The sequence below is a fragment of the Muntiacus reevesi genome, chromosome 1, assembly GCF_963930625.1.
Source record: "Muntiacus reevesi chromosome 1, mMunRee1.1, whole genome shotgun sequence".
Lineage (NCBI taxonomy): Eukaryota > Metazoa > Chordata > Mammalia > Artiodactyla > Cervidae > Muntiacus > Muntiacus reevesi.
The window spans coordinates 25776780-25789781 of NC_089249.1; the positions used below are offsets into that span (position 1 = coordinate 25776780).

The following is a 13002-nucleotide window of genomic DNA, read 5'->3' on the forward strand; positions in this document are numbered from 1 at the left end:
TCATGATTGGCCAGTTCTGTCTAAAGTTTGGGAAGCTGAGATGGACAAAGGTAGGAGGGAATGGGTGAACTCAGCAGGAGGTGTGGTTGTGGGGAGACTGTGGGAAAGTTAGAGAGGGGGTGTCTTTGAGGAAATGAAGAAAAATTGGAAATTAAGGCATCCGGTGGCAGTTGTGAAAAGTGCTGGGAAGCTGAAAGGCTAAAGGTTGGCCAACTTCAATTGGGCAGTGACTTCAGAGTAAATTTAACTGACTTCAAAGTAAATTTGAACCTTTTCTTGGGGAGAAGGGTATATCTGAGTGTAATGCTTGTGGTGACTTGGCCTCTGTATTACCCTATAGACTTTTATTGAGCACATATTCTGGTTCCAGTGACCTGACACCATGGAAATTATTCAGCTTATTTAAGAACAATTTAACCCTGCTCTGATTCATGTTGAAGTCTGGAGCTATTAAAAGTACACAGAATTTCCAGTTTTTTTTGTCAGCTCTTTAGATGCCATCTTAATGCTATATAATCCTGACAATAAAAGCACAAATGCTAAAATTAGCTTTTTCCTTTCCCCTAGAATAGATAAACAGGGTTTTCCCATGTGGCTCAGTGGTAAAGAATATGGCTGCAAATGCAGGAGATTTGAGTTTGATCCCCGGGTCGGGAAGATACCCTAGAGGAGGTAATGGCAAGCCACTCCAGTATTCCTGCCTGGGAAATCCCATGGACAGAGGAGCCTGGCGGGCTGCAGTCCATGGGGTCACGAAGAGTTAGACAGGGCTTAGCAACTGAATGAAAACAAAACAAAACAAAAAGGTGTATGCAAGCCCATAGGCAAAGCAGTAGCCATGCCCTATTGTTTTTTCTTTCCACAAACACAGCAGTTTACTACATGTATTGCCATTCAGAAAGCTCTAGTCCCCTTCACCATTCCATTTCAGGTAATGGGTCTCCATGCCTCTGGAGACTCCCCATGCTAATGTATCCCCTTTGGCTCCATAACCATCATGTTCCTAAAGCTCACTTTCATCAAAGTCTTTTCTTGATTAAAACAAAATGAAACAAATGGCCAAAATCACGCACATGCGCGTGCGCGCGCGCACACACACACACACACACACACACACACACACAGTCCTCCCTCAACAGATCTGTCTCTAGAATTAAACATAACCCTCTGCATGGTACTCAAAATGTCCACAGTGTGGCTCCATTCTATTTTTCCAGCTTGACCTCTAACAGCTTGCCTACATATAACCTATGTGATGCCAAAATGGACTTGCAGCTCTGTTCCAGGCAAGCCCTGGGTTTTCCTCGTTCACTAGCTCTGCCCAGAGTTTGCCCCATCTGACCTGTCCCCCACTGCACATATCTTCCAGTTCTATCTCCCACATGTGTCTTTAGAGTCCTTCAGCACCAGCAAGCCTACTACATCCCATTTCCTCCACCACACCTCTGAGGTAATTCTACTATGTTCTATTTGCATTTGACTGTGGGCTCCTTGAAAGTACAGTCCCTATCTTAGAAAGCACCATTTAATCACATGGCCAAGTACGTGCATATATTAGAAAGACCATAATCACGTGGCCATGGAAAACCTTTGTGTCTCTGCAACTTACTAGCTGAGAGACTTGGGAAGAGTTACTTAACCTTTCTGAGCCTGTGTTCCTTTGTTAGTACATTAGCCATAATAGTATCAGCCCTACAATATTATGTTAAGGAATTAAATGTCTGTGAAAGTGTCTTTGTTCCAAGTAATTGCTCAATGATGATTCATAGAATCCTTCCCTTCTTACTGCATATTTACTAAATTGGTTTAAGCATGCTAAATAAAGCACTAAGTAATTATGGATCCATTTTTCTGGTTCCTAACTCTAGCTATTTCAGGTTTTATACAGATGTAAAAGCTTTTTTCTTCTACACAGCCCCACTAAGAGGATTTACCTTGGCCTAAAAAGTATGGGAAGCATAAGCCCCAAACTTCTGTTCTTGTTGGTCAGCTATGAGCATTTTAAAAAATAAACATTCCACTTAAGCTGTTATTCTGGAAAACTGGAGTTTATTGGTCATCCCTGATCCATTTATACACATGAGTTTCTAAAGGTAAATATTACCAACTATGTAGAAGCTGGAAATATAAAGGCAGAAATTATAAGAATGGTGACATCATTACATCATAAAACGTCTGTGTTGGAATGAGGGGCAGAAAACAAGTGCACAGATAATCAGTTGCTGAACACAAAATGCCAATTAAAAGCATCAAGTCCTAATTTATTATGAAAATATGTGTATACTAAAGTTTCCATAATAAGATAATCAAAATTTATCTTTTGGGAATGGTTAGGACAAAGGTAATTCTGGATTTTCAGAGATGGGCTGAAGGATGGGAGGGGCTGGGCTGTGAGATGGACAGAACATGTGGTGGGCAGAGGACAGAAGAATAGGGCAGGAAGGAGAGGTGTCAGTTTGGTTCACAGTTCCATTCCTTTTGTTAACAAGGCCAAGCAGGATCTCTTCAGCCCGCACAACTGGGAAAGTTCCTGGCAAAAAAGTGCAAACCCTTTTTTATTTCCCAGAACTGTAATTCCCATTAAATTGCTTCTCTGGAAAAAGAAAGGTTCATTTTACTGTTTTATGGGTGATTTTCTTTTCTTTCAGCTTTACTAAGTTATGATGAACAAAATTTTAAGACAGTGCATATTGTGATGATTTGGTACACATATACATTGTGAAGGGGCTTCCCCGGTGGCTCAGTGGTATAGAATCCACCTGCAGTACAGGAGCTGCAGGAGATGAGGGTTCAATCCCTGCGTGGCAAAGATCCCCTGGAGCAGGAAATGGCAACCTACTCCAGTACTGCTGCTGCTGCTGCTAAGTCGCTTCAGTCGTGTCCGAACCCCATAGATGGCAGCCCACCAGGCTCCGCCGTCCCTGGGATTCTCCAGGCAAGACCACTGGAGTGGGTTGCCATTTCCTTCTCCAATGCATGAAAGTGAAAAGTCAAAGTGAAGTCGCTCAGTCGTGTCTGACTCTTCGCGACCCTATGGACTGCAGCCTACCAGACTCTTCCGTCCATGGGATATTCCAGGCAAGAGTACTGGAATGGGCTGTCATCGCCTTCTTTGACCGTTCTTGCCTGGAAAATTCCATGGGCAGAGGAGCCTGTACAGTCCCCGGGGTCACAACTGAAGCAACATAGCATTCACACATACGTTGTGAAAGGATTTCCCCTCTCCCCCATCTGAAATTAATGTATTCATTACTCTTTTATCAGAGATTTTATTTGATCACAAAGCTTCAAGATTTTCTTGCTGTCTAACTCTTGGTTCCTTTTTTGTAAAAAATGAGGACTACTGCAGTACTAAGAACAATGACAGTGGCTAGACCCCATAGGGTTACTGTTAATAAAAATTTCCAAGGGCAATTTTGTTTTAACCATGGGCCAATTACAAAATAAAGAAGAAATCAGAGAAAAATATTTTCTTAGAAGAGAGTAACTAAACCCAGATTTAGGTGCAGTAGTATTTATTCAGAATAATTTTAATGGTGTCATTTTAAAACTTCAGAAAATTCTCTCTGACATAGGAATTGTTGAAACAGTCATGAACAATGGTCTAGTTGGCCAGGGGCTGCTGGGGTTTATTCAAAGCATTATTCTAAACTTAACACATAGGTTTTATTCCAAGTTTAAGAAGAAAAAAAGAGCAATCCAAAACACAGATAAGATGAGGGCATATATGTATTTTATATGTAAGACTTCACACTCTCAAATACCAGCTTGTTATGGAATTCTCTCTATTCCTCCTTTGTCTAAACAAACAAGCAACAACACATTTTAGCCAGAGTGATATGAATAATGATCATCCAGTTCCATCAAAAACTTTTCATTCATTTATCGAATAGCTGAGTTCCTACTATGTGCTGGCATTGAAGAACAAGAAGGAACAAGAGACAGTCTCCTCCTTTGAGAATCTCATTGGCCACTGGATATACAGACAAATAATCAGACATTTAGAATGACCTATCCTAAATGTCATGATGAGGATGAGCACAGGGCACTCTGGGAGCATGGGGATGGCCACCTGACTCCATGTGCTCCCAGAGGAAAGCTTTGATGTCTGGATAAGAACTTACCAGAGGAAGCAGAGGTAGAAGTAGCCTCTAGAGACAGAACAACCTAAGCCAAGGCAGAAACGTATGAGACAGAGAGAGAGAGAGTGAGTACTTTGTGTGACTGTGGCACAAATGTAAGGCTGAGAGGGATGGTGCTGGACAGGTGGCTTTGAGTATAAAAATTTAAATAAATAAATTGTGGTAATGATGTTCTCTTTGTTTAAAAAAAGGGCAACTTTAGTTCCTTAACTGCATTGAAATGTATTTTGTCGAGACAAAATATAATTTTTCTCCCAGTTCTGTTTGGCTACATATATGTATGTTTTAAAATACTTGTTCTCCTTGGAGAGCAGTACATGACAGACAGATATAAATTTTGTACTAATGTCCATTACAGTTTGATCATCAATCATGTAGCCGATACCTGCCTTTACCAGTTGACATATGCTGGGAAGTGGAGAATGCCTGTTGATAAATCAACTCTTACTCTGGGAGGTGAGTTGATTCTTTGAAATGGGGTGTGGGAGGGTTTGAGCATCTGGACACAGTTTGGGAGGGAGAAAGTGGTATGGAATCTTTGGGTGAACTGAATCTCCATTTCCTACCTTTTTCTCTGGTGACCTCTCAGAAGAATCAAAGGACGGGGGGGAGTCTGCTCCTTTCCTGGGCTTCTGTGTATGTGTGCTCATTTTCTCAGTTGTGTCTGACTCTTTTGCAATCTTATGGACAGTAAGTAGCCTGCCAGGCTCCTCTGTTCATGGAATTTTCCAGGCAAGAATACTGGAGTGGGCTGCCATTTCCTATTTCATGGGCTTATCACATTCATAAACACCACATTTACCAAAAGACAAAACTGTAAGAGGATGGCTAAACAGCATACAAATCATTTCCATCCTGAAAACATGCCAAGGCTTTAGACCTCGACTTTCCTGCACTGACTTTGACATCATAGTGTCTTTTCTCCAACTATCCCGAGAAATTCTGGACTCTGAAAGGTTCCTTTGCACCAGTTAAGCAAATCATCATTTATTTAACCAACCTCTGTCTCCTTTAAATGACTTTCATTTTTCTTTTGTCCTGGTTATTTTAAAATGACAAGTAAAAATATCTGCTCTCAGAGCTGTATGAGATAAAAATGTTTGCCCTGAAGGGAATAAACTCTTGATTTAGCTAAAGCTAAACAGTATATCTAAAATAGAAATACAGTATTATAAAAAATTAAAATCTGACAAATTCACTGTGAGAGTATATTTTCTCTGCTATAATATGTTTTATGCAGAGTCTTAAAAAGCAAACAAAATAAGGCAAATTTGGTAAATGGAACAGAAGAATGAAGAGGCAGAACAGAAAAACATACTTACTTTGAGATCAGGGTGATGTCCTAAAAAGAAATTAGTTTCTGTTAATTGGCCAAATTAAAAAATGCTAGACTTCTGTCACTCCTGCTTAATAGGATCATAAGGGAAGTGTCTCTCAGCTGAACAGATCAAGAAACCTACACTTTCTGCCAGATTTGGAAGAAATTTCTCTTCCCTATTAGTTCTTCTTTATGAACTTTTTGATTAACTGCTATTAAGCACTGTAGTAACTGCTTTGTATAACTCACATTATCATCACAGCTAAAAAGACAGGCACTATTATTAGCCTCATCTCACACATGAAGAAACGAAGGCTCAAAGAGGCCAAAGATTTGCTCAAGGTCACAGAGCTAGTAAGTTGCAGAACCTTTGCCAGTTTAATGACAAGACCTTTCTTCTGGACGTTTGTACTATGTTTATACTATGTATGCTAACTTCCCTTGCGTGCATGCTAAGTCGCTTTAGTTGTGTATGACTCTTTGCAATCCTATGCACTGTAGCCCACCAGGCTCCCCTGTCCATGAGATTCTCCAAGCAAGAATACTGGAGTGGATTGCCATGCCCTCCTCCAGGGGATCTTCTGACCCAGGGATCAAATAAATCCACACCTCTTGTGTCTCCTGTACTAGCATCACCTGGGAAGCCCCGATACTTCCCTTGAAAAAAATAAATCTAGTAGCAAAGCTTAATTCACTAAGAAGTGAGAAACCACCTCCACGTAAAGTATTCTCAAGTACCTCACGGAATTCTAAGCAACCTAATACAGCTATCCTATCCCTATTCTCCTCCATTAAGAAGCACTCTACTCCCCACTGGGGACAGAGAATAACAAGGACAGAGAGCTGAAGCTAGCACCTTTTCAAAGCATGCTGCTCCCAGGGTATCTCAATGTGTTACCTTATAAATGAACGACAGACAGTCCGTCTCCCTTCACCCCCACCCCCCATGTAACCCAACTTACTCCATGGAGTCAATGATTTTTTTTGGCTCTACAGGACATGGATAGATGACTTCATCAATGTGCTTCAGGTTACAGTTTGAAAAGGCAGTAGAAATGTGTATGAAGGCTTCCAGCTTCGGCATCTGACTGGCCATGAGCAAAAGCTGCTGGGTGGCAGTGACGTTAAGCTGCACAGCATGTCTGGAGAAGGTTAGGCAGAAGGAAATACAGTGAGGCAAGTCACATCACATTTTGCTGGAGCTGCACCTACTGCAGTAACTGGCATATCCATCTGATTTTTGTGGCTGCATCGAAGGACCAGGAAGCAAAGTATGGGTCATGGCCACACAGTTATGATACTTGGAATATGTTATATGTTGATGATGTCTTGTGCATATAAATCCTGTGATACATGTTGCATTTAGAAGTCATCTGATTCTAAATCAACTGGAAGGAAAGAAAATCACAATCCTCTGAATTTATACAGGGACTTCTTAAGCAGCCATTAAAAGAATGAAAAACATAAATTAGGCATCTAACTTAAGTTAGAAAATTCAAATAAACTAGAGGAGAGCAATGGTGAATATAGAATGAGAAATATGTTTCTATTGCAAAGGTATAGGTCAGATATAAAAATTGATGTCAATAGAGAACAGATGAAGTTGCCAAGGTAGAGAGAGGTGGGGAAGGGATGAATTGGGAGTTTGGGATTAGCAGATGCCAACTATTATTTATAGGATGGATAAATTACAAGTTTCTAAAGTATAGCACAGAGAACTATATTCAGTATCTTATGATAAACCGTAACAGAAAAGAATATAAAAAAGAATGTATACATATATATATATATGTATATATATATAACTGAATCACTTTGCTATACAGCAGAAATTAACACCACATTGTAAATCAACCATACTTCAGTTAAAAAAAATGATGTCAAAAACCCTAAATTTTACCTAATAGAACACAAAGCTGCATAAACATATGGATATGATGACACTGAAGTAATTCTTTTTCTAGAAATATGTTTCATACAAAATTAGGAAACCTATTACTCTAACTCAAGAAAAAAACATGTGATCATGTGTACATTTATATATAGAAAAAATTTTAAATGCGTTCAATACCCATTTCCAGTTCAGTTTTTATAATTTCACTAAAAGAAGAAGAAAATGATTTTAAAATATATATACTTCAATTTGATAGCCTGTGTCATGCTTAATGGTGAAAAAAGTAAGGAGCACTGGTTTTAAAGTCAGAGTTAAGAAAAATGCTCACAATCACTACGGCTTAACACTGCTCTGAAGTTGCAGCCTTATAATTAGAAAGAAAAATAAAGTTAATAAACACCATCACTGCAAAGCCAACCACAAAATCACTATCAGATTATTTAACTGTATATCTGAGAAAAAACAGAAGCAACTGGAAAAAACTGGGGTGATCAATAATAGTTCAATAAGGTGTTCACTTCTAAAAGCTATATAAAAAAATCACTATCTTTCCTGTATAGAAACAAAAATTAGAGTCTACAATGGAAGAATGGCACATAGTCAAAAAAAGAACATTTAAAAGATATCAAATTAATAAGTAGGCCCTATATAAAGAAAATTATGAGGTTTCATTAAGGATCATAAGAGAAAAATTGAATATAGACATACATTGTTCTTGGGTAAGAAAAGTCAATGTCTACATCATGCTATTTTTCTAAATCAATCTACATAGTCAAGGTAATCTCAATCAAACTCACAACCCTTAAACAAACTTGGCAGATTTATTCTAAGTTTAATCAAGAGGTGAGAATAGTCAGGAAAATTCCTTAAAAAGAGAAAAATGTGTGTATACTTGCCTAATAAAATAAGAATAGTAGTCATTAAAATATTGTGGTACTGGAAGAGAAAGTCTAATCAATGGAATGTTTTAAAAAAGGATTCAGAAATAGGCATTTAATATACTATTTTTCTTTAAACAAAAAGTGAAAATAAATAATTTAATATATGTTGTTTAAAAAATAACCATCTGTTAATATTAAAAAAATACTGTACATCACACACATATCACTCTTATTTTTATAAAATTTTTCCTATTATTCTTTAGAGGTAAGTAAATTTTAAATGAGTCAGATTTAAATGTAAACATGGAGCAGTTTAAATACTAGAAAAAATTATGAAAAACTGTAAATAATAAAAACAGAGCTGAGGACAAATGATAAACTGTTAAAATATTTTGAGCCTTATAAAAGATGAAAAGTTGATAAGCTAAATCTTCCAAGAAGTCTTAAAACAGACAAAAAAAGATTGTTTCAAGAGAAAAATAGGTGAAGAACACAAACAGGCATTTCACAAAAGAATAAACTGTCAATCAGCATTTAAACATTCTCAACCTTTCTGATTATCAAAGAAATAAAAACCAAAATATGCAATACTATTTCCATTTTCATATTGACAATGATAAGAAGAATTAAAGAATTGTAATATGGTACTACTGTGTTAGAAATGAGCACTCACATGCCCAAGAACAGTGTAAATTCATGCCACCTTTTTGAAAAGCAACTTAGCATTATATGTCAAAATATAAACTGTCCATAACCTGGACATATCTGGCATGTGTCTAATAATTCTACTTTTGGGAATTTACCCAAAGGGAAAAAACGTATATACACAGATGTTCATTGCAGAGCTGTTTAGAACAGTGAAACATCTAAGCAATGTCCCTCAGTACAGAGCTGCTTGAGCGTATTATATACATGGTACAATGGGATGCCATGTAGTCACTACAAATTATAATAAATTATCAATTGACAATGAAAGATATCTAAAAATAAAACTGAACAGGTTGCAAAAAACATCATTTCATTTTTTGGAGAAATTGAACACAAGTCTATTTTATTACAGATGCATAAAGAAAAGTTGAAATGGATGGTCTTCACAATATTAAATGGTTATCTGCGGATGGTAAGATTCTAGAAAAGATTTACTCCTTTGTTTTCATTGAGAATATCTCTTTTTTTAAAAACAGAAATAATGAAGAAACTCACACATACGTGTGCACACACACGTGTAATACAATACATGAAATACAATACAATACATATACAATACAATACAATACAAGTCATGAAAGGGGACTTGGACTGTACCTGAGGTGGTCATCAAAGCGCACGGTCGCGGCACAGTGGAAGATGACATTTGTGTTCGAAAGAAGCTCCTGCAAGTCCTCCTTGCTGATGGCAAAGTCATTCTGATTGAGGTCTGCAGAAATAGCTCGGATCTTCTCATGCACGTTTGGACAAACTTCTTTGACTTTTTCAAAGAGCTAAAACATGTAAATCATCAAAGATCATCATCACCAACAATGTTCTTATTTTCACTGACATTTCATTTTAATTCACAAAAACTGGTTGTTAGTTGTAATAATATGACCCAGCCATCTGCTATATTTCATGCAATTCAAGGTCAGCTTAGAATAATTCTTGCTCCTCTTAATTTGATAAATATCCGGAAAAAGTCAGTTCCAGTGACCAGTAAGGAGTGTATTTTGAACTTTTCCTGGGTGAAGGACTGGTAGTAAGCCATCCATATCTTGCACCATCCTCTCTTCCCTTCCAAGGCAGCTTCGTGTTTAAACATGGTGGTTATTTCCATTTCTGCCTTAGAGATACTGTTTTCAGAGCAAATTCACCAGCCTTTATATACCTTGACAAATTACCAGCAATATCACCTGCCTTTAAGAAGGTCTCATAAGCACAAGTTCAAAACAACTTGGTTAATTGGACCAGATTTACAAGAGGTCTTAGAAGCACAAAGATAATTAGAAAAAAAAAAAGCAAATTAAGCAAATTTGTAATGGGTAAAACAAATAAAATCTTTATATAATCCCATTCTAATATATAAATGGCAGTTATTGTCTAGTAAGAGGATTACATGAGCTCATGTACTTTTTATTGGATTTTAATTGATTTTTTAATATTCTAATTTATTTATAAAGGGAAAAGGAAAGAGTACTGGCAGATATAGCTTTTATTACAATTATTCAGATAAAACACAGCCTCTATTTTCCCTTCCACACAGAAGTTCTCAGGTTGAATTGGTATTTTCCATTTTCTCAGAAAATAACAATTTTAATGAAAGCATCTTGGTTCCAATCTACTTTGATAAAATAAAACTTTATTGTAGTAATGGTTTGGTATGTGAAAAGTAAGGGCAAGAGAAGTAAGATTAAACATTTAGAAAGGTTAAGAACAGAGAAAATTAGGATGTGGTTTTAATACTAATATAGTAGTGGAGACAAACAATCGTGCTCTCCCTTTTAACTCCAAAAGAATGTTTTCATCTGTTCCTTGATCCTTAGCAGAAGGCTTCTCCTTCCCGCTAGAGATTTACCCCAGGCTTCCCTGTTGGGTAATAAGAAGCTGATTTCAGGTATTTACAGAAATCATGTCTCATTTGCATCAGGTAAGACCATGTTCAGAGGACATCCTGGAAATTTAATGAAGCCAACTAGGGGAGGGAATTAAATCCACAAACTGACCTGGCAGGGTAATACACATCTGTCTCCAAGCTACTATTTTCCTGCACTGTAAGGCCAGCCTTTTTAATACAGTGTTACTATAATCCTGAAAATAATTCAAAAGTTAGGCCACTCTTCAATGCTTTTTCGACATCTAAGATTGATAAAGCAACTCAGGGACATTCTCAACAAAGTTCATTTCAATTCTTTTGAAAGACCTTTAACAGCTCTCCAGTCATAATGGATCATAAGCATGCTAATATTTGTTTTCATAGTCAAATGTTTTCCTTTGTGTTGTTGTTGTTGCTGAGTCATTAAGTCATGTCCCACTCTTTGCAACCCCATGGACTGCAGCATGCCAGCCTTCTCTCTCTTCCACTATCTCCTGGAGTTTGCTTAAATTCATGTCCACTGAGTCCATGATGCTATCTAACCACCTCATACTCTGTTGCCCCCTTTTCCTCCTGCTCTCAATCTTTCCCAGCATCAGGGTCTTTTCTGATGAGTCGGCTCTTTGCATCAAGTGGTCAAAGTATCGGAGATTCAGCTTTACCAACAGTCCTTCCAGTGGATATTCAGGGTTGATTTCCTTTAGGATTGACTAATTTGATCTCCTTCCCATGCAAGGGACTCTCAAAAGTCTTCTCCAGCATCACAATTTTCTTTTGCAGTTCATGATAATTGTACAACAGAAACAGGTTGAATAATTTTGGATAAGTTTATGCCACATTTATACAGTTATCCTCCTTTTTAACAACTGAATTTATACAAGGCTTTTTCTGAGCCATGATAGATTTCATTCATGAGAAATCTATCTGGGGTTCTGTTGAGTCTGACTTTGGCCTGTGAAGACTTCTGGCTGCTTGAGAGCAAGACATGGAAGATGACCTCAGTGGCTACTCTTCTAGCAATGGGGCTGGTCACAGATGATGCAAGCTGCCAAGCAAACATTTTCTGTTGCCTTTGGTTTTTATGACTTTATTTTTCAAATTTTCTTTGGCTGTGCCGGGTCTTTGTTAGGGTGTACAGGCTTTTCCTGGTTGTGGAATGGAGGGGCTTCCCTAGCTGTTGCACTTGGGCTCTCTAGTTGCCCCATTGCATGTGAGATCTTAATCCCCAACCAGGGATAGAACCCGAGTCCCCTGCATTGGAAGGCAGATTCTTAACCACTGGATCAACAGCAAAGTCCCTGGTTTTTGTGACTTTAAAACTCAGAGGATATTATTAAATTGTACTATACTTTCAGACCACCTGTGCAATGTTGAACAGCACCAAGATACATTTACAGCATTACTGTTTTAGGAGATAATTACTATTTCAGGAAATAAAGTTCCAATTTTCATCCTATTTATGGATTTATATTTTCAAATAAGAGGGGATATCTGAATGAACATAATATAATTTAAAAAGAAGTTTCAGTATTCTGATTGAGGTGGTATTGATTACAATCCATTGGCATAAATCAATGAATTGTCTGCATCAACTGAAGCCACAGTAATAATTAGGGTCCTATTTTACTACATTAGTCAGGTCTGATAATATGACCATTACCAAATGGTCAATATTGAAATCAGATTGATTATGTTCTTTGCAGCCAAAGATGGAGAAGCTCTATACAGTTAGCAAAAACAAGACTAGGAACTGACTGTGGTTCAGATCATGAACTCCTTATTGCCAAATTCAGACTGAAATTGAAGAAAGTAGGGAAAACCACTAGAACACGCAGGTATGACCCAAATCAAATCCCTTATGATTATACAGTGGAAGTGACAAATAGATTCAAGGGATAAGATCTGATAGAGTGCCTGAAGAACTATGGATGTAGGTTCGTGACATTCTACAGGAGGCAGTGATCAAGACCATCCCCAAGAAAAAGAAATGCAAAATGGTAAAATGGTTGTCTGAGGAGGCCTTACAAACAGCTATGAAAAGGAGAAGTGACAGGCAAAGGAGAAAAGGAAAGATATACCCATTTGAATGCACAGTTCCAAAGAATAGCACAGAGAGATAAGAAAGCCTTCCTCAGCAATCAGTGCAAAGAAATAGAGGAAAACAATAGAATGGGAAAGATTAGAGATCTCTTCAAGAAAGT

The 13002-nt window shown here is 37.6% G+C and overlaps 1 protein-coding gene across 1 annotated transcript in view; it reads right to left on the reverse strand.

Moving 5' to 3' along the window:
- FAR2 (fatty acyl-CoA reductase 2) overlaps positions 1 to 13002 on the reverse strand; it is a 171637-nt gene that overhangs the window by 25204 nt on the left and 133431 nt on the right. Inside the window, exons 3-4 of the mRNA XM_065921720.1 lie at positions 9541 to 9716; positions 6423 to 6602 (exon numbers count right to left, since the gene is read on the reverse strand). Of these exons, the coding sequence (XP_065777792.1) occupies positions 6423 to 6602; positions 9541 to 9716 (356 nt within the window). The remainder of the gene's footprint in view (positions 1 to 6422; positions 6603 to 9540; positions 9717 to 13002) is intronic.